Raw genomic sequence first — 21,810 nt, 5'->3', positions numbered from 1 at the left:
GATCACACAAATTGTCTAATTTTTCCAATGGTATGCTCACTACTTCCAAAACGCATGTATTTTCACAAAAATCGAGAGACGTGCTAATTGCCAAAGTTGCAAAGTGTATTAATTTATCAGGTTCTTTTAAAAGTCATTCAATTTGTAGTTGCTTTGAACAAGAATCCAAAATAAGCACATTTAACAGACACACATTTTGTATGGGAAAACCAATGTGGAATGATGGCAAGTTGTAAACTGTCCCATTACAAAAAATAGAAAGATGTTGAATATAATACTGGGTATGGTTGCCAAGTTCCTCATTCTAAAAGCCTTACAGTATTAATCTGGCTGATTTTTGTTTTGATTATAAATCCTAGACAAAGCAGGCATAATACATTGCACAAGCCGCACACTGGCTCCTGGTGTGCTGATCAACTGGCCAAGGGTAACTTTCCTAACAGAGAAAAATATAAAAATAATCCTGGACTGCTCTGTTTATGAGAGTAGAGTAGGTTGTAAAGGATACATACTTGTGTACTGTAGCTGAAGCATTTGGAACTCCATTCAGATGTTGTTAAAGCCTAAATGTTGTTTTTCTTACAGACTATTCTTTGGCAATACAGAAGTTCTCTCAGACTCTCAGCGTGTTCCAGTTCGACGTCATCGGTGAATCCCTGACAGATGATGAGATTAACATTGGTAGGATAATGCACACATGATTATATTAACTGACTTTTAGACAGGCCTTAATATGCTGTTTGGGGTTTCCCTTTCCTGCAGTGTGTTCTATAGGTTTTTGTGCATGTAAATGTTCTGTCCTGAAACGCCTCCATTGGACTCCTTTGTTTACATCTGTAACGTAATGACATCACTATGTAACACTCGCACTTCTATTGGGTTGGCGCTCCAACACATTGTACGTGATAGGCTAAGGGGCGGGACATCTGAGTGGTGGACCAATCCCAAAAGAGCCGGCCAGAAAACCAATCGGAGCAGACATTAGAGCATGTAAACATGCCACAGTAGAGGAAACAAATATGAACCTGAAAATGAGCATAATATCTCCTCTTTAAAGTCAAGATGGGGACGTCACTTTTACACAACTTTCAGAACAATGTATGGCGTTTCTTTCTGATTACTATCACTCAATGGATAAATACAGATAACCTCCGCAAAAAACATGGTTTGGAGAACTCAAAGCTTAATACAAAATGTGCATAACACAGAAATATGATCATTGTCAAGTCTACTCATGTATATTCTAATTTAAATAATCTTTCTTTATGTTTCCTGCTTCAGACACTTAAGATAAGAATGTGTGTATTCCCCTCATTATCTTTGTGTTTTCATCCGCAGCTCAGTCCTTCCAGGAGTTTGCCGGCCTCCTGCAGGAAGTGGAGCACGACAGGATGATGCTGGTGGGTTATCCACTTCCTGCACGCTGACAATGCTTCCTATTTAAACGTTCAATAGAAATGAACTCCTGGCACATTCTGTTGCAGATAACCAAGTCAAACATTTTTTTAAGTAGTATCTGTTAATTGAAACACGTTACCACCAGACACATCCACACACTTGGATGATGTGTGGCCTTTTTTTTAGGGCAATACTGTTAATTATGTTTGCTATAATTTCCTCTTTTTGTTTCTTTGTTCCCTTTTTGCTATTGGTTCCATATTGCAAGCCTGTTGTTACGTTTGTATCACTTCTCATTAGGTCTGACACTAACGCTCATTTGAATTGTCCATTCATCTGACAGAGACAGTGCACACATACTCACACACTGTCTCAAGTCCAGTGTGATACATTTCTACTTATAATAATGTGATATAAAACGGAGGAAAGCGGGACACCTACGTGTTTGAGAGGCTGAAACAGAACACCGAATATTGGTTTGGGCTCAAACTATTCCACAAAATACTCAAGTTATGTGATCACATTCATATAAATAGAAAGGGTAGAGGGAATTAAGATCAGGTTTAAGTCCTAACAAAAGCTTTCAGCAGCATACGATACTTATTATAAACTTCTAATGCCAAGATTATTTTTAATTTGAGATGGTGATACAACATTTATTTCCCGTTCATTGTATTGTTTGTTTTCATACAGATAACTGCTAAAGATGATAATAACAAAGTCAAATTATACATTAAGAATTGATGACAGTTTCCACTGATTTTGGGATGGTCCCTTTTGATTTCTTACTATTTCCCATGTTTAAAAGGCAAAATATGTTTTTATTACTCGATTAATACATGGAATAATGGTAGAAAACGTAATTACTAAAACAATTGATAGCTCCAGGCCTAATTGATTGTAAAAATGATTGTTGATAATTTTCTGTAGGTAGACTAAATGGATAAACACGCTGACTAATGGTTGCAGAACTACTTCTGAAGCTGTTAGTGTACACACTTCTTTCATGTAAAAACACAAAATGTAATCCCCTCTGTCATAAACCTTTTTTCTTTATAATCATAATCTATATTATTTGTGTGCAGACATTTTCTTTTCTTTCTCACCAACCTCAGACATAAATATTCTCCTTTCTTTTTCACCTCGCACAATGAAGTCCCTGCAGTAGCATTTCCTGTTAGACTGGGTTTTCTGGTTACAGGTGTGATTTAAAATAGTTGAGGTCATCTCTTGAGCTGTTTCTGGAATGGTATGGGAGAGTGGCATTATAATGAAACATACATTATTACACTCACACTTGAGATATTTAAGCTGATTTCAACATGAACCCCACAGATAACAGTGTATCTAAGCACATACTGAGTAAAGGCTGTGTCCTACATATGGCAGTACTGTATGTAAGTGTGTTTTGTGTATGTAGAGTAACACCACAGTAACATCTGCTCCATGTTTGCCTGTCCAGGTTCAGAACGCCTCCGATCTGCTCATCAAGCCGCTGGAGAAGTTCAGAAAGGAGCAAATTGGAGTTACAAAAGTGAGTTTTCTTCACTGAACAATTTTCTCTGAAGTGGTCCCTTCATGACTCGTCATATAAACACTGTTTCTCATACAATATATGAAACCTTTCTGAGGTGCTTCCATGTAAAAAACAGCTTGTTATGAGCCACTTCCCCAAATGTGTGCATGAAACATGTACCCGTTTAAGAGCTTCTTCCTCTTTGAAAGTCTTTAATGTGTGAAGACATTTAGCTGAAAGCAGTTTGTAGTGTGTAGGTGTTTTTCTAACCTGACCCCCTGTGTGCTTCACCAGCGTTTTATTCTGCTCCCCAGGAGACTCTGTGGGATATCACTTTGATTATTCTGCATGACATTTCAGTCTCTTTCTGGTTGTGCTCCAGTGGTTAAAACTGTTTTCCCCTCAGTATTTATTAACCAGCTGCTTTCTTTTCCTCTGGCTGCTGAGTTGATGTTTGCTTAATCAGCATGTGAAACTGAAATATGCTGTACGGGAAAAATACATGCATTGTTTTAAAAACAATGTTAAATGTACGATCATGTAACATCTTACAATGCGTGTGAATGTTCCAATAACTACCTGTTACAAAACACTGCAGATTATACACACCTATATGTATTTTCTTCCAAAAACAATAGGATCAAAAGGATATCAAGGTATTTCAGGTTGTTATTTCAACAGCAGTATATGAACCTGAACATGAGCAGAATATGTCCTCTTTAAAGCGCTCAAATATTGGTAATCAGCCTGAAAATGTCACTTTTGAAAGAAATACACACAAAATAATCTTGCTAGTATTAGTTTCAGCTCATTCTTTGAATATGAGGTGAACCTTAATAGTATTTGTCTTTCAGTATATTTGCCAGATAAAAAAAAAACCTGACTAAAACTTGTTTTTGCTCGTTTCTATTTTTCCTGCAGGAAAAGAAAAAGAGGTTTGAGAAGGACAGTGAGAAATATCTCTCTCAGATAGACAAACACCTGAATCTGTCTGCCAAGAAGAAAGACAGTCAACTCCAAGAGGTGCAGTTCAACACATTTCATCAGTTGGGTAGCAAACTGTAGAAAGAAAGTGATCAATATTTTTGCATTTATTTTCCTTTTAAACTACAGGCTGATGATCTCCTTGAGAAAGAGCGAGTGAACTTCTGCGAGTCGTCGGTGGATTATGTGTACCAGATCCATCAGGTGCAGGACAGGAAGAAGTTTGATGTGGTGGAGCCGGTGAGTGGCACGCTTCCTCTCTGCTGCACACATGGTACAGAGGTGGAGGACACAGACCATACACTTAAAAAGGAGAACTTGATGATAGAAGATGACAGAAAAAAATCCCAGCGGTCATCCGCCCTTATTTTGGTGGTTTTGCTTTATCAGCATTCTATTGTTTTTTTCAAGAATACATTCAAACCTACAGAACAAAAACAGAAAACATGAAGAAAAGCAGCAGCAGTAACAATCTACTGTGGTGCGGAAACCAAGTGTAAATACTTATTCTGTTATATTCAAGCCTATAGTTATAACACTCGATCAAGAATTGCTCTTAACAGATGTGATAATCTCTCTAATGGCAAAATGGACAGCATTTTCAAACCATAATAAGATATCAGGCGGATCTTCATCCAACCATTTCTGCAATATTTTGAGTCGTGCAGCTTACAAAGCAATTCCAAGAATGAGCCTGTGTTTGCATAGTCTATGGTTTGCATACAGAAATTATGTTTAATCAGAAATCACAAAATGATTTGGATTAAGACATATATCTATATCAAACACTTCTTTAAATCTCACTTTGAACTAGGGGTGCAACAACTAATCGACTTAATCAATTAAAATCGATTACCAAATTAGTTACTAATTCAGTCGTCGATTCGTTGGTGACGTCATCACGTGTGTTTTACGCGCCGTTAAGCTCCAACGTTATTGGTCTTTTTATCGGTACTGGAGACATTTAAAAAAGATATGTCATGTATTATTGCTACATAAACATTATATCGCAGTCTTAGTGTCGCCAACTCGTTTCTAATATGCAAAAAGACAAACAAATGCGTCTATGATGTATTTTCGATCATACGAGATCTCTCTCCCCCGTCTGTGTGCGAGGGGGCGGGGCAGTTTACACACACGCGGCTGCTACATGCAGCAACACAGAACGCGCTCCGAGGTGTGGTTAAACTTTACCCGTCTCGATGTGGACAATGCTCGTTACCAAAAGTGCAATAAGAGTTTAGCATGTAAGGGCGGTTTGTCTAAACATTTAGCAAAAGTGCTCCACATTCAGACGGAGAAATGCACCGGGTTCCACCGTCTTTCTAGCAGCTCTGTAGCTCCATCCACGAGTAACGTTTCCACGTCAGGTGTTATGTATGCTAGCAGCAACACACAGAGTTAACTACATGATACAAACATGGGTTAATGATTAGAGGTAACTGAGTTATTTATTTTGTTAAAGTTTCAGCTATTCTGTTTACAATTGTCATCAGATTATTTAATATGATTTGTTAAAACACTGTTGTTTCTTTTGATGTGAAATATTATTTATTTAATTTAAATAAAAAGCAATGTTAATTTTGTTCAAAATGTGTTTAGTTAATTTAATAATATGTATTTTTGAATCAAGTATTCATCTTTATTGTCTTCATTGTTAGTTTCCACATGCCTAAAACAACCTCAAGCTAAATCTAAAAGTTGATAAATAAGAGCGCTTCAGAAATTGTGCAAGGCATAATAGTCCGAATAGTCGATTAATCGTTTCATTAATCGATAGATTAATCGATTATCAAATTAGTCGTTTGTTGCAGCCCTAGAACTGACGCCCAAAATGAATCACATCATTCTTAAAAGTGGTATACTAATATAGAACTGTGTGGTTGAGTTGTGTGGTTACATTATCCTAAATGTTTCAAAAAACTCTGAAACTTAGAATTTGTATTATTTTATTTAATTAAAGTAACTATATGTTTTTTTTAACTTTTTATCCAGCTTAAAGCTATATTTTTCTCCCATATCTGTTACTTTTGGATTACATCAATATCAAAATATTTAGGATAAAAATGTGTCAGAGATCTCATAGGATTTTCATTCAGCATATCCAGGCAGTAGCCTCTACACCAGGGGTCACCAACCTTTTTTAGGATGAGGGCTACTTTCAAAAAATAAAACAAGTCGGGGGCTACTTTTACTCCTCTTTTATTATTTTAACCTGCTTTATTTGGGGGTGGTCCTCACCTCCTCTGGGGGGGTCATCACCTCCTCTAGTGGGGTCCGGGGGCATGCACCCCCAGGAAGATGTTTTTTGAAGTTAAAAGCATCAATCTGGTGCACTTTGAGCACAACATGAATTGATGGATACAGCTCTCAACACTCAGATGAAAGGGAGCTGTATACTTTTCAATGCTCCAATCATCTTTAGAATATGATCACAACCAATAACAAATCATTTAAACTTGTTTATTCTTATCTTATTATAGCATTCTTTCTTTTTTATTTATGTATATTTTACTAATCACTCCCCTTTTAAACAGTTTTTTGTACTGTCCTATAGTACACATTGGAATGATTTCTTACTTTATCTATATTAAATAGATAAAAGTATACTCTCCCTAGCTCTCTCTCTCTCTCTCCCTCTCTCTCCCTCCCTAGCTCTCGCGCTCTCTCTCCCTAGCTCTCTCTCTCTCTCTCTCTCTCCCTCCCTCCCTAGCTCCCTCGCTCGCTCTCTCCCTCTGTCTCGCTCACTCACAGAGGCTGTGTGCTCCTCTGTGGCGATGACGGCTTGCGTTAAAAAAAATAAAAAAAACATATTTGTAAAGTGGGGGGACACAAACGGGATTTCGAAAAGTGGGGGGGACATGTCCCCCCCCTGTCCCCAGTGGACATTACGCCATGCGTGTGTGCGCGTCAAGTGGAATAAATATATATGCAAGTTACAACACACAGAGTAAAACTCTGCCCCTCATGTGCTGTATAGGCTGGCATGATAGGCTGTTCAATGGGGCTGATGTGTTGTGTAGATTCTGCCAGAAGGAACATCAGCGGGGAGGTGGCACATTGCTTTTCTTCCCGACTGCAACGCTGGTCCCGCAAATCAAGCAAGAACGTGATTGGTCGATATTCATTGTCGGGGTGGGGGGAGGAGGGGTGTTAGATAGATATAGAGTTGTAGTAAGTAGGCTAGATAGAGTTCGCTATGATTTAGTTTTCCTTTATGCATAGGGTAGATTCTTTTAATTACATTTCCTTTTTTGTTTTGTGTATTTTATACATTTTGGATTTGCTTGGCAAGCTATTTTTAGAACATGCCCCGCGGGCGACTCACATTGCCCCTGTGGGCGACTGAGTGCCCGCGGGCACCGTGTTGGCTAACCCTGCTCTACACCAACACTGAAACACATGAGCACGTACCACAGTTTAAAAAAGCAGAAATAAAATCTGAGCTGACAGAAAATGCTCCGTTTTAGTTTAATACATACAGTTTAGCTCACACACACTATCTTATGAACATATAGGTTCACCTGCTGAATTAAACACAGAACAAATGAAGCAAAGAAAGTGAAAACCATAAAGCAGATTCAGGCAGTAGGCGTATAGATTCACACTTAAAGTATTATCCTACAGAACAGAACAGCTCTAAGAGAAGAGATACAATTACTCACCTACTCACTGTTTCCCTTCATGTTCCATGTTACTGTCCTTTTGTAGCATTTTAAAGAATATTTTCTGAATTGTAAGGTGTACTTGCGTGATTTGAGAGGCGCCTCTAAATAAAATATATTATTATTATTATTATATGATACCATTACTCCCTAGTCCCTACACTTGATTTTAGTCATCTAAAGTCTGGATCTCAAGTCAGAAATAAAAAAGCTGAGTTAGCGATTAGCTTCAACACTTACATCCTTTGTCCCCATAATAGTGTCAGAGAAACTGATTCATAACCAGTTTGAACCGATTTTACTCAGCGGACTCGTTTGTTTTGGAGAGGAGGACATCTGTTTTAATGATCCGCTTCTGGTGAAAACCTCTTGAACGTCTTAAGTTATCAGAGAAACAAGCTGAGCAAACATCAGTGGAACCTCAGATCTCAGCCCCTCCAGCTGCATCGGAAAAAAACCAAGTTTAAACTGTTTATTCAGTGTTTTTACCTGTTGTAATCCCTTAAAGTCTTAAACCGTTGGTTTTGGAGAGGAGAGACTTGTGCGGTTATTTCGGCTCAAGGTTCCTTAACGATAATCTCTGAAGGAATCCTAACCGTGATCATCTGAGAGCAACAACCACATTGGTGGTGAAGACAACAACTCAGTCCTATTGTGATCCCAGAAATGTTGAGTACCCCAACGTTTTATGTTAGAAATGTATAGTAAGGGTCCACAGCACATAGAAACTTCCGGATTCTAACTTTAATGTGTTGGGCAATTTACACAACAAGTTGCATTAATTAGCATATGCAGACTATAGTTAGCAAATGCCTTGGCTGATTTTGGCAATTTTAGAGGGGTTTGTACCTTCTTCCTCAATAACCTTATTGACATCTACTTCCTCAATAACCTTATTGACATCTACTTCCTCAATAACCTTATTGAGGAAGTAGAATACATTTCTGACATTTTCAGGATCAACAATGTCATTTTTAGCCAGAAAATTGCCATATTTTTAGCACCGGTGGGCTGATTATGATGAATTTTGGATCTATTTTATTTATTTGGATTGCCATTTTTGATCCTAAAAAAGTCAGAAGTTCATTCAAAATCATCAATAACCACCAAAAGCACACCAAAATGGTCCAAATCGGCCAAGCCAATTTTTTTCTGTTTGCATATGCAAATTATTGCAACTTATGCTAATTGTACAAATTGCCGAATTATGCAAGTTGGCATCCAGCAGTTTCTCTGTGCTGGGGAACCGTATTATACATTTATAACATAAAACTTTGGTCTAATGGTCTTTTACGGTGGCATGAGACAACATATTGTGCATTAAGTATGTGTTCTAATACTTTGGTGGCATAGGTGCTGGCGTTTCTTCACAGCGTCCTCACGCTCAACAACCTGACAGTGGAGATGACTCAGGACTTCATGCCTTACAAACAAGAGCTGCAGCTCAGCTTGCAGAACGTAAGTGGTGTAACTGGCAGAAAATGCTGCCATTAGTGAGACTTAATGTCCTTTAATCACCTCCATGAGAGTCTAAAGTGCTGTCTGGCTTTTCCCGCAGACGAGAAACCACTATGAGAGCACTCGTGAGGAGATGGAGGAGCTGATGAAGAGGATGAAACGCCCGACCCAGATCCGTAAGATGCACAGCTCCCTGCCCATCGAGGGATACCTGTACTGTCAGGAGAAGTGTACGTGTGCTCACTGTTTTTACACAAGCGTGATACTTGTAAAAGCTCCTGCTGGAATTCTCTCTGACAAGGCCTGACATGTTGTTTTCTGTCCCAACAGGGGCTCTGGGTGTGTCCTGGGTCAAATATTACTGCAAATATTACAAGGAGGGAAGACAGCTACTCATGGTGCCGTGTGAGCAGAAAACCACAGCCAAACAGGTGATTAACTGAAAACAAAATAAATGAGCAATTATGTGATGCATGATATATTATCAGCCGATAATTGGAAGTGTTTTCTGATCATTATCATTCTGATAATGGACGATAATAACTCGTATTTTTCAAAAGCACAGCATCTACCCACTCACATTTCCACCATGATTCATGTTTATATGCTAGTAAGGATAACTCTAAAGGTGTAAAACACAAGTAAATGTTGTTTGAACAAAAATCTATAGAAAGGTACACTACCTTTTTCTTTTTGTCTGACCTACCCACACAGCTCTTTCAGATTCACTTTCCATGATCACCACACGTTATGTTTGAAATGCCCGATATATTATCAGTCAATAAAGGGAAATGTATATTATTATGTATGATACAGACTAAATGATGACAGATAATTAAAAGCCTTCTTCACAAGCTTTCTTCTGTTACTTCCTTTATCTTTGAATGTAGATAAGAGATCCCAATTGTAAATTATTTTTAACTATAAAAAAAATCTGATGTTTGTTTTTGTAAACAAAACTGGTCAGTTAGATTTGGTTAGGTCAGAGCTATGGATTATAAGTCATCTTTGCCCACTACATCGTATATTTTCTAACCTTTAGGTTTGCATAAACTACAGTTGACCAAGTTCTTGCCAAAACATTTTTTTTTTGCAAAAAATAATATTATAGGTAATCTTATCGGTAGAAAGCAGGTAAATATCAGTTATCATTTTACAAAAATCCACATTGTGCATTCCTAATTACTACCAATAAACCACTTAAAACCCAGTCCACTTCCACTTACTCCTTGTTTTGGGGACATTTCTGGTCTTGTCCACAAGTCTTTTGGGAATGAGTGGGCCAAAGAATCTCAGAGATTCTCCACCTGAAATCTGACTTGTCTTTTAGCTTTTTGTACCTTGGTAAAACCCCCGGAGTTCTCAATAAGAGCCACACCTACATTTTCCGGGTAATTATGACTGAGAGAAAAAAAATGTCTCCAAGAAACTCTCCCTCCATTTAACTTTTTATTAACGTAATAAACTCAAGTAGGGCGATACATATTGGTAAAATGTGATTATTGCAAAATGTCTAGAATCCCAACAATATCTTATTTTTGGTTTGACCTCTTTTATATACAAAGTGGTCTGTACATGCGCTTTTGGTAACACTTTATATTAAGGTACACAAATTAACCATCAACTAGTTGTTAATTAACATGCATATTAGCAGTATATTGGCTCTTTATTAGTCATTATAAAACACTTATTAATGCCTTATTCTACATGACCATATTCTACAAGTAATAAGCCATTAGTTGAGAGTTTTTCCTCATTAACCCTCAAATTAGTGCTTATTTGTTGCAAGTAAGGAACTTATTGTACATGAGTTTTGGTCTTAATATGCGCTGCCCAATATGGGCCTAATAAGGCAGTAGTACCACAAGAATAGTAATTCTCCCATAATAACACTTAACAAATATGATCTATTCTTATGGAACAAAACATGAAACTATAAGTGTTAATTAAGTCTAAACAACTCAAAATTAGCTATTTATATCTAAGAACATGTTCCCTATTTTAAAATGAAGTCTTGTTCATAACCATTAAGCTAGTAGTTTGACTCTAATTAGGTATTTCTATCTAAAATATGTTCCCTATTCTAAAGTGAAGTCTTGTTCATAACCAATAAGCTAGTAGTTTGACTCTAATTGACCAGAACAGGTTCCTTATTCTAAAGTTGCCTCCTCTTCACACTTTGTAAATACATTATAGCCCACAACTACTGAAATTAACCTCAAAAGTACATGAAAAAGTAGGCACACGTTGAAATATCTGTTTTATTAATGAACCACTAAAGAGAGGTTCAGACACATACATGTACCAAAACATGTCAAGTTTCTCCAAGGCTGAGAACATATATGCAGCCTGTACTTTTTAATAAAAACTGATTTTTAACAGAGTTTATGTATTTGTGATCATACTGTGTGACCTGCTTGTATGTTCTCACACAATAGGTGTACTGTTCTCTCTCAGTGTGAACATAGATTAAACAGCCAGCCAAACTCTTTTGAGAGCGAGGGAATGAGCAGCCATGCTCCTTTATTGACTTATTTGCAGTCCACTGACATTCAAACGGAGTGAAACTATAAAAAAGAAGTTACAAGGCACTTAATGATCTCATACATGCAAGTGTAACATACACAGATGAACACATTAGGACCGCTTAGTGTAAACAAGGTAAACATAGCTAATGCTAGCTGTACAATAAGCATGTATACAGGCTAGTATGGCTAACGCTAGCATGTATGCTAACGCTACCGTGTATGCTAACGCTAACGCTACGTAAGTGTGAGCCTTACAGTGTAAGTGTAAGGCTCACACTTACACTTACAGTCATTGCTTTCTGACGGACTTGACCCTTTTACTCTTCAGGTTGCATAGGGAAAATTAGTGGCAGTGTACTCATGAATGTCTACTGCCATTATATTCCGTTCACGTTCTCCTACTTCCTGTACCCGGGTCTAACCTTCAGTACACATTTTACACAAATATAAATGTGCAAATATGAAACATACAGGTCAATATCACCTTGCTATTGGTAGCTGAACTGTCAATACCCCAAAACATATTATAAGATATAAATACCTAATTTTGAGTTATTTAGACACAATTAACACTTATAGTTTCATGTCTTGTTGCATAAGAATAGATCATATTTGTTAAGTGTTATTATGGGAGAATTACTATTCTTGTGCTACTACTGCCTTATTACGCCCATATTGAGCAGCGCATATTAAGACCAAAACTCATGTACAACAACTTCCTTACTTGCAATAAATAAACACTAATTAGAGTGTTATTGAGGAAAAACTCTCAACTAATGGCTTATTACTTGTAGAATATGGTCATGTAGAATACGGCATTAATAAGTGTTGTATAATGACTAATAAAGAGCTATTATACTGCTAATATGCATGCTAATTAACAACTAGTTGATGGTTAATTTGTGTACCTTAATATAAAGTGTTACCGCGCTTTTATTTACATTTGTAATCTTCCTCTCGCAGCTGACTTTAAAATCCTGCATCCGCCGGAAGACGGAGTCCATAGACAAGCGCTTCTGCTTCGACGTGGAAACCATCGAGAGGTAAGAGCCAACAAATCCGAGACGCTGAGAGACGAGGCAACACCGAGGCCTTGTGGGAGAAACAGGTTGGGGCGTCGAGGTGAACAGGTGGCTCACGAGGACAGAGTGTGAGGGCTAAATGGACCGTAGCCCAAACTATCCCTAAGCAACGGGCATGGGCTGCAGACAGATGGCAAACTCTGTGATTTCAGGGGAAGCAACACAACAAGCTCATATTAATATAAGCAGACAGTTCAGTACAAAGTGCATTTTAAAAGATTCTTACGCCAAAGGCTGCTCCTACATATCATGAGGAAACACTCTACGTTTTTTGTGCTTCAAAGTGTTCCTGAGTTTCAACTTAATTTGTGTCAATGAGGAGTTAGCTGATAAACTGAAGGTGGCAGTGCTGTCTAGTGTAGATAATGCTGTCGGCTCCAGAAGTCCCTGAAGGGCTCCTGATGCTTTTACATGACCTTTGACCTCCCGTAGAATGAGCTTATATTAATCATTTGCTTTTAATATAGGCATTATTAGTTTGCTGTAATTGTCACAATGTAAGCATACGTTTTGATTGGCTGTTCCAGATGTCATATTCAGGGAAATTACATCCAAGATTTTCAAAAAGAAATCAGGAAAAGCAGGAAATATCCACACAGCCCCTACAGATATCAGATTAGATATCAGATATCAGAAGGAGAAAGAGTTATTTTATCAAAGTTGTTGGACTTGAGTGCATTTGGCAGGAAGAGCTCCAAACTTGAAGCACATTTGTCTGAGTTAACAATTGATTCAGTAGTCCACAAGCTGTAAAACTTGGCAGCAGAAGACAGATTGCAACAATACATTTTCATCATCTCTTCACACTCGTCTATTCGTCTCCATTCGCCGCCTCCATCAATAACAGATGGGATGTAATCAGTTACTTCAACAGAAGTCCTGGTGTTCGTGTTATTTTGTCTAGCCTGTTTTTGTGCTTGAGAAATAAGTGTAAGACTTGAAACTAAATGTTCACAATGCTCAGATACTGCAGCAGTGTGATTGACCAATTAATCACGGCCTTTGTCTCTTTTTAATGCCATTTGTTACTGTTTCCATAGATACACCCCCGTCACTTTCCAAGCTCTTACGGAGGGAGACAGGAAGTTGTGGATGGAGGCCATGGACGGAAAAGAGCCTGTGAGTTAACTTCTCGTTTCTTCTCAGTGTGGATTACTTACTACTGCCAGTGAGATCTGCAGTGTGGAGTCTGCTCTAATGACACAGCCATGGCTACTGGCTGTTGTGCACACATCTACCACCGCCAGTTTCCATTTCCCATCAGTGGAGCAGAGTCTATCCAAACCCATGTTTTAAATAAATTTGCTTCCGTGTTTCTGCTAGTTAAATCTGTAATTACACCTTTTTTGCTACAATTATCAAGATGAACCTCACTTGCTGATTCTAAATTGGATTTCCCATAAAAACATGTTTTTTTATTCACTATAACAGCTTCTGTTGAAGCCTGGAGCGAAAACTGGAACAAATGAGAAAAGTTGTTTTGTAGTTATATTCATCCTGTAATAAGAATATATAACAATATTCATTCTTATTCATATAGAATTTTCAGTAATAGTAACATCACCGTCAAAGGACATTCAAAACAAAAGCAATAGAAGAGTAAACAAGGAAAATAAACACATTTTCCTGCATTTCTACATTGCCTAACCTCCTGCATTAAGTGAGATGCAAAATATTCATAGGTTGCATTTTTTTTAAAGTGACCATGTTTGGCTCCAAACACGATGTCTCAGCAAACGCTGTCTTTCTTCTGTAAGTTCCGTTGTAATTCCATGATCACAGTTAAGCTACATGACACCTTTGTGTGGTCAGACTGTGATTGACAGATCAAGAATGACAAGTTATTTTTTTAAGCTTCTAGTGCTTTCCAATAAAACAGAAAACATTTAAAGCACACAGCAAAGGAACTAGCAACCCAGAACACAATACAATACACTGTTTAGAGTCGGAGAGGTCCTGATAATTTATTCCAGTAAATTACTCTGACCTACTAATTGACCTGACCGAAGTTATTGAGTCTATGTAAGTTTGCTGCTTGGCTCAGATCCACCAACGTCAGCAAGATCTCACCTCTATTAACTTCCCGAAGAACCAGGTTCAATTAACTGCTGTTTCAATTCAGACAACTCTTTTTTAATCTGTTTAAGGGATCCCGAAGGATTTTGATATCAGTAAATGGAGTGTGCTCCTACCTAAGTGTGTGTGGCAGGGTGCAGTCTTACCTTTGAAGCAGGAGAGGAGAGCACAGGTTGTCTTTTAAGTTATCCCAGTCCAAAAGGTGGGATCAGTTTATTTGAAGAAAAATAGGTCCAAACTAATACAGGGTTTTTACCTTCTCTCTTTACAACATTATAATCATACTAAAAAAATGGTGCTGTGATCATGTTCAAATATGAAACTTTAATTCACAGTCTTACATTTATTACCAAAATGTTTAATTTCAACTGCCCAATTCAGTTGTGACATTTTAAAATCTCCCGATAGAATTTAGAGGTATTTCCTCATAAAAAGACCGGTGACAATAAAAAGCGCATTCAACTTTTCATTCACCAAATCAATTCAGTTTCATACCTTTTTTCCGACACAGATGGCGGGTACTAACATTCAAAAACACACACCTATCTCCCGCAGGTATTTCGGAGGAAGATCCTCACGGTGGCGGTTCCTAATCACAACCACACTCCTATCCGACACAGATGGCGGGTACTAACATCCACAAACACATACCTATCTCCCGCAGGTATTTCGGAGGAAGATCCTCACGGTGGCGGTTCCTAATCACAACCACATCTCACAACCACGTCTCCCATCAAATCATTCCACTCAGCATTCCAACCAAGAAATTCACTCAGCATTCAAAGAAATTCACTCAGCATTCAAACCAAATTCACTCAGCATTTCAACCAACAAATATTAGAGATATTTACCAAGTTTGAGAGAACCTTACCGAGAGCTATTAACCCAGCTCTGAAGGACAAAGCCTACCGGGAGAGAGTCTACCAGGGGAAACCCCCCTCTCTCTCGCGCTCTCTCAAAAAACCAGTCTCTTTATGCTCAAAAAACCGGATCGAAACCCCAAAAAAACAAACTCCTCCTCTACACCCAATTTGTGGAAAACTGGGCATGGCCTCTAATGTACAAGGCTGGACATGACCCGACATGTTCTATGGCTATCATAACCAACTTTTTGACGCCTCAATGTTTTTCTCCTTCAGTAAGGAGCCCCCCTCCCTGTGAACTGCTGTCACAGGAGAGGGATAAAACAGCCTACTCTCTTATCAGAGACACCCATAACTCTTAAAGGCCTTACACTCAACTTAACAAACCACTTGGTTTTGTTTATACTGTAACTATAGAAAAACCTAAAATATGAAGCATTTTCATTGTGGGTTATACAAGAATATAATTGATTATATTTGATTATAACTAACTTCCGTTTTAAGTATTCACTTCATATATGATTTATAATTAACTTTCGTTTTAAGTATTCACTTCATATGAAGATCTCAACACCCTCTTTTCAAAACGCAAAGTTATCAAATAGCAACAGATAAAATCGTAAAAACACATACATATTACATCCGTAAAACTCCAAGCATCAATATCATGAAAAGTTCTTCAGTATGTGTAATTGATGAACCTGGTGTGAAAAACACCGAAAACATGGTACCTCACTGGAATGTTCTCGAGCGAGGGGCCCATCTGTTGTTCCAGTGTAGACTCCTAAATCCATGTTGCTATCTTATGTAAATCCTTGACCCTGACCATGGAGGGGTTGCAGTTTTTCGCTGGACGACATCTCCAAACGAAAGGCCAGATAACTCGGTCGACATTTGTTATGGATTTTTTAGACCTCGTCAATAATCGCTCATGACTTTGTGACAAGGTCAATGAGTCCCCACACAATGATAGCACAAACGAGGAACCAGAGGCATATGAAACAGCTTAGCTGGCACTCGCTCATGACATCCTGTGTGTGCAGTGTGAGATTAGGTGTATGTGGTGCCAGTGTGGTGCTGGTGGTGACTTGGACACGTCACTTGTTGTCGTCTTCCGTTGGTGACTAGGACACGTCACTTGTTGTCGTCTTCCGTTGGTGACTAGGACCTTGCAGTGGCTGACATGGACCCACGTGGCTCTCTCGGTGACCTTGACCGCTGTCTGGGTGATGAGGAGCACCTGGTAGGGACCTTGCCAACGGTTGGATTTCCAGCTCTTTCTCCGGAAGTCCTTGACCAGCACGAAGTCGCCGGGTTGGAGATGGTGAAGTGGACCAGTGGCAGGGGGTAGGTAGGGCTGCTGCTACCTGGCGTCTGATATCTGACCATGCAGTTATCAGGTAGTCGTCATCCTTTTCTGGGAAATCCACTGCGATCTGAGTGGCTCAGCGGGTAGAGATGCAGCCTGTCCCACAGAGCTGGAAAAAACTTCATCCTCCACAGGGGTACAGGTGACTCAGCCGCTGATCCATGCTGCACAGGTTTCCTGGGTCCAGGACTTGGCTTCATTTGAGGCACTGTGACTGAAGTTTCCCCGCTAGGCAGGTTCAAATCCTCTTGGTAGATTGCTGAGGTATTAATCTCAACAATATAGCTAGAATCAAGTTTAAATCATTTCTCTGATTCATAAAAAGTTGTTTCAGTTAAAATAAAACTTCCCCAAGGGTTTTCTCAAGGGGGTCATGTATTCCATATTGCTCTGGAATTTCTATATACAGCAAGGTGATTGTTTCTCCTCTTACTCAGTTGGCCTCTAATGGCAGAAAGCACTGGGCCATAATTTACTCTTATCAGTTTAACGACCTGACAGCCCTACACCTTCATGCTGTGTGAGAACCAGCAAAAAAGAAGGAGAGATGTGCTCAAAAAAATCAAATTTAAATGAATACTCTTTTTAGGGTGTAAGCGTATATCAATTAAAAATAACTGAAAAGAAAACTAATAGTGTAAAGTTAAAAAACAATGAGAAAAATAATATAAAGGTTATTTTCCATTTCCTCTTTTGCTCTATAGAATATCCCTTGGTACAGAATTCACCAAGACAAATTCTAACTTATTACATTGTTGCGGGAAGATCCCACAAAAAGCCATCCTCTCCTGTGGAAGAAGCACATTAACTGCCACGTGTGTGTGCAAAACATGTCATGTGATGTGAGACTGATAGCATCAACAGTGGATGGGTAGGCCGCAGTCATATTCCTATCTGGATTCTAAACTCAGTTGGCCGGGTGAATCGGTTCTCTCTTCTGGAGTGAAACTATGTTCCCAGAAATTGACTTCATTGTATCCAAACCTTCTGATTTAGTTTTAAGCTAACCCTTCTCTGGACTTCGCCCCTTTCTGGTCACCCATACACGATTTCTGAACTTAAACGGAAAAAGTGTGATACTTAGATATGACCTGACCTTTGCCCTAGGTAGCTTTTCCATACATATAGGAATATATTCAGCCTTGTCCAATTGATTGGAATGTCCCAATTTGTTTTACAGTTTTTTATACTCCACTCTTTGGCTGCTCTAATGCCTGATACTTCTATGATAAAGACCAGATAGGTGTGATTGCCTTTATCCTGCAAGGGTGACAAAACGTTCTCATTTTTAAAATGAGTGGCATTATCCATTCCTATTTTCTCAGTTTTAGGAAAAATACTTATATGTTCCGCCATTTTAGCAGACACTGTGTTCCAGTTGCTCTGGTCAGAGGATAAACATGTTTATGACTCCCTTCATTTTTCAAAGGTCACAAGGAAATACTTATTCCCACTGGGAGTGCAGGTCAGAAAAGGACCTGCTATGTCAGCACTAAAAATGGTTAGTGGTTCTTCCTCTATTATTTTAAGATGCTCAGGATGAACTTTCTTAAACCCATCCACCTCTACACATTGAAGACATGTTGACCATGTGTGTTTTAGTGCAATTGCAGTTTCGGTAAGAGGATTTTATTGTGGAGACAATATTTTCTCATCTGAAATAGGCCCACATGGCCTAAACTGCTGTGTAATTCACGCACAACCTAAGGAGCTTCTTCAGGTGGTACGTGAATGCTTCCACCCTTTTTCCATATTCTAGGGAATATGGCAGTCAGGTGGTTAACTCGTCTCGTGCTTTAAGCAAGGTAAAACTTCTCTATTACCCTGATAGTCAAATTATATCTTATCTGTATGGCTACGGACATGATTCCATTCTACATGCCTGCCTTTAACTCTGCAATAAGACCCTCAATAGATGGGCATGTGTCAGCGCTTCACCTTTCACATTTTTGAACTGCCTTTGTTCCCAATTATTAAGCTCTTCTTTACCCGCTTTTTAACAATAATCACTATCAGTAACAATACGGATGTGTGTTATTTTACCTTTTTTAGCAAAAGGAAGTCCCTCAACAAATGGCCTTTTCCTCAGCAGGCTGTACCTGGTATTGCACCCTTTTGCTTGCAAAGTACTTCACCTGAATTAGTTTTCATTATAAAGGCCCAAGTGGCTGCTTGGTCACCTTTTCGCAAACTCCCCTCTGTCAACAGTGTTATCTTTGGAGCAGCGGTTTCCTGTAAAGGTGTCATTATTTTCCTTTGTGGCTTACTTCCTGAGGTCCTCTACACAACACATCTGGATCAGACATCATCATCTTCCATTTTCTCCATCTACTCATCATTGTTTCTGCTCCCTGAACAGTTTGTTTAGTAGCTTCAGATATTGAAAAATAAAGACTGTATATGCACATTTTGGTACCTTGAGACATTTCCCTCAGGGCTGGATACAATTTGAATGCAAGTGAAAGATGCTTCTCTTCAGGAGAGAATTTTTCCTCTGTTCCTGATCAAGTCATGGACATGAATAACACAGATTTTCTATCACCCTGGTTCCTTATCTCCACACCTCCTCCTAAATCATTCGTGGCTAGATGAACTTCTCAAGCTTTCTTCATATCTCGCATTGTTAGTTTCTGAGAATGGGTCTCAACATACTCTTTTGGTTTTTGATATTGTTCTGGTGTTAAGATAATTTTTTGAATCTCCCTCTTTTCTTAACAACTGGAGCTATGTCTATTTTAGATCTGACTTGGTTAAGAGTTGATTTATTCATTGGTAAGAGGAACTCTTCCCCATGTGCTGGGTGGGGGATGGGTAGCCTGCTTTGGGAGAGTTCCTTAAAATCTCCAGATCTTCCTCTGTGCTGAGGCCATAAAACTTTTAATGGTCTTTCGTGGCCTGCTCAGATTTTCTTCCCCTCCAGAGGTCACGCATGTCTCTGACCCCGTGTGCTGCGTGTTTCTGCAGCACCTCAGGAGCAGAGAAAAGAGGAGATTTTTTTCCAAAAGTGTATTCTCCTTCATGAGCAAAATAGCACCACATTTAACTCTCATTGACTTGTCTTTAAAGCGTTCTTTAAGGCTTGAATTGAGTCTTCTGTTGTGTAACGGAAAATCCCATTCCCAAAAAGGGGTCAAAAGTAAATAGTTTAGTTGATTTTGGTAAAGTATTTGAGCTTTAGCTTCGCAAAAACTTTCTCATATTAGTTTTGAAGATATTGTTGGGGCTTGATATCTGCTGATAGTTCCCACATAGGTTTTTTCTTAAAAGTACATTCAAAACAACCGGTATTTGTGGGTCATCTGATCACCATATTGCCTTCTGACAGTTTAATAGTCCTTATCATATTATCACTCTGTGCTTGCATGCTAGGACCTATTCTCTTTGCCAGAGCTGCTGCTATTTCTCCTGCATGTTTTAGCTTCCTATTAGCAGGGTTCATTAACATGGTTTGTTGATCTAGTTTTAGGATTTTCAATATTTGACATTATTATTTCCAACATTCCTTTTCCCTGAATATCATGTCTAACAATGTGTTTTCTTCTAGGAGTAGTAGATGAGATACTCATTAATGGCATTTGTGAGCTTTTATCCCTGTATGGTGGAGGTAGGGTCTCAGACATTATACCACCTGCTTGTTGCTCTCTGTCCAAACGGTAGTCTGACAGGAAAGTATTTTGGTCGCGGTACGCCCGTGGGTCTGGACTAAGCTGACCAGGGCGGGCAGAAGCTCCGGATTTTGCTTCTGTGTATCCCTCCCTGTGTGGTTGGCTCCGAGTCATTAAAAACTGCGTTCTAACCTCGTCCGCCATTTTTTTATTTTTGTTTGTTTGTTTGTTTTAAAAAAACAAAAATGTATTTAAGGGTTCAAGTTCACTCTTTTATACACATGCAAGTTCCTAGGCTATTACTCCCGCCGGGTGTACAGTCCGACTATACCGTCACTTGGTTCTAAGTTACTCTTTCTGGATTCAGCTAGTACATGCGGGTACCTCAATTTAAGAGTGTTATGTACCGAGCTTCGAGCTATTTCAACAGCATAGGTACCCTTCAGACCTATGTTTATCTTTATTAAATCTCCTATTAACTCTTCCCCACCTTATGTTTTAACTAGTGCTGTCAAAATGATCGCGTTAACGGCGGTAATTAATTTTTTGAATTAATTGCGTTAAAAATATTTAACGCATTTAACGCATGTGCAGAATGGCCCGCCCCATACGTGCCACCAGTGGCAGCGCCAGGGTATGGCTGGGGTAGGCTACACCCATACCAAGAAATGGCTTAGCCCCACCATGAAAAATGATGTTAAAGTAAGCAAAATAAAGTCTGCCAACTCGCGCGGAGTAAATTGCACAGACAGCTGTTAGTAAGATTGATTTCAGCAGCCACGGTTTTGAAAACTTTTGTCACGTAGTGATCGTCTTCTCAATAGAACATCTTTGATAACGGCGTGGTGTTGTTGCAGGAAGTCCCGACGGAGAATACTTTTGCTGTAGTACGGGGTGCACATAACTGGTACGCAGGTTATGTGCGTAATCTGAAATGCGTACCGTCACTTGTGTCACAAAGCGCATTTGCGTACCGACGTACTTGTGAAGCTTTTCCAGAAGGCGGTTAGATCACCGGACGACAGAGTCGGTCTCCGTGTGCACAGACAGGGCTGCTGTTAACGTCGGTCTGTACAACGGAATTGTGCCAAAACTACGCCAAACGGCTGCGGAGGGAGACTCCCCCCTTCACTGGAGAACTGCGCTAAAACAGCTGATCACAACGTTCACACTCTGTGGTCACAAAGTACTCCACTAGCCGCCGCCGCCCCCCCCCCCCCTCTGTCGACTTTCCTGAAGTACTCCCCCGTTGATAGAAATCAACAC

At 39.2% G+C, this 21,810-nt stretch overlaps 1 protein-coding gene across 2 annotated transcripts in view; it reads left to right on the top strand.

The window, feature by feature from the left end:
- LOC117552931 (oligophrenin-1-like) overlaps window positions 1-21,810 on the top strand; it is a 50,293-nt gene that overhangs the window by 1,436 nt on the left and 27,047 nt on the right. For both annotated transcript variants that reach the window (XM_034226639.1, XM_034226638.1), the window contains exons 2-11: window positions 586-681; window positions 1,339-1,400; window positions 2,861-2,932; window positions 3,836-3,937; window positions 4,028-4,138; window positions 8,917-9,021; window positions 9,122-9,251; window positions 9,352-9,452; window positions 12,513-12,592; window positions 13,672-13,750. In XM_034226639.1, the coding sequence (XP_034082530.1) occupies window positions 586-681; window positions 1,339-1,400; window positions 2,861-2,932; window positions 3,836-3,937; window positions 4,028-4,138; window positions 8,917-9,021; window positions 9,122-9,251; window positions 9,352-9,452; window positions 12,513-12,592; window positions 13,672-13,750 (938 nt within the window). The remainder of the gene's footprint in view (window positions 1-585; window positions 682-1,338; window positions 1,401-2,860; window positions 2,933-3,835; window positions 3,938-4,027; window positions 4,139-8,916; window positions 9,022-9,121; window positions 9,252-9,351; window positions 9,453-12,512; window positions 12,593-13,671; window positions 13,751-21,810) is intronic.

The sequence above is a fragment of the Gymnodraco acuticeps genome, unplaced genomic scaffold (genome assembly GCF_902827175.1).
Source record: "Gymnodraco acuticeps unplaced genomic scaffold, fGymAcu1.1, whole genome shotgun sequence".
Lineage (NCBI taxonomy): Eukaryota > Metazoa > Chordata > Actinopteri > Perciformes > Bathydraconidae > Gymnodraco > Gymnodraco acuticeps.
This window is presented reverse-complemented; position numbering and strand designations above follow the sequence as displayed.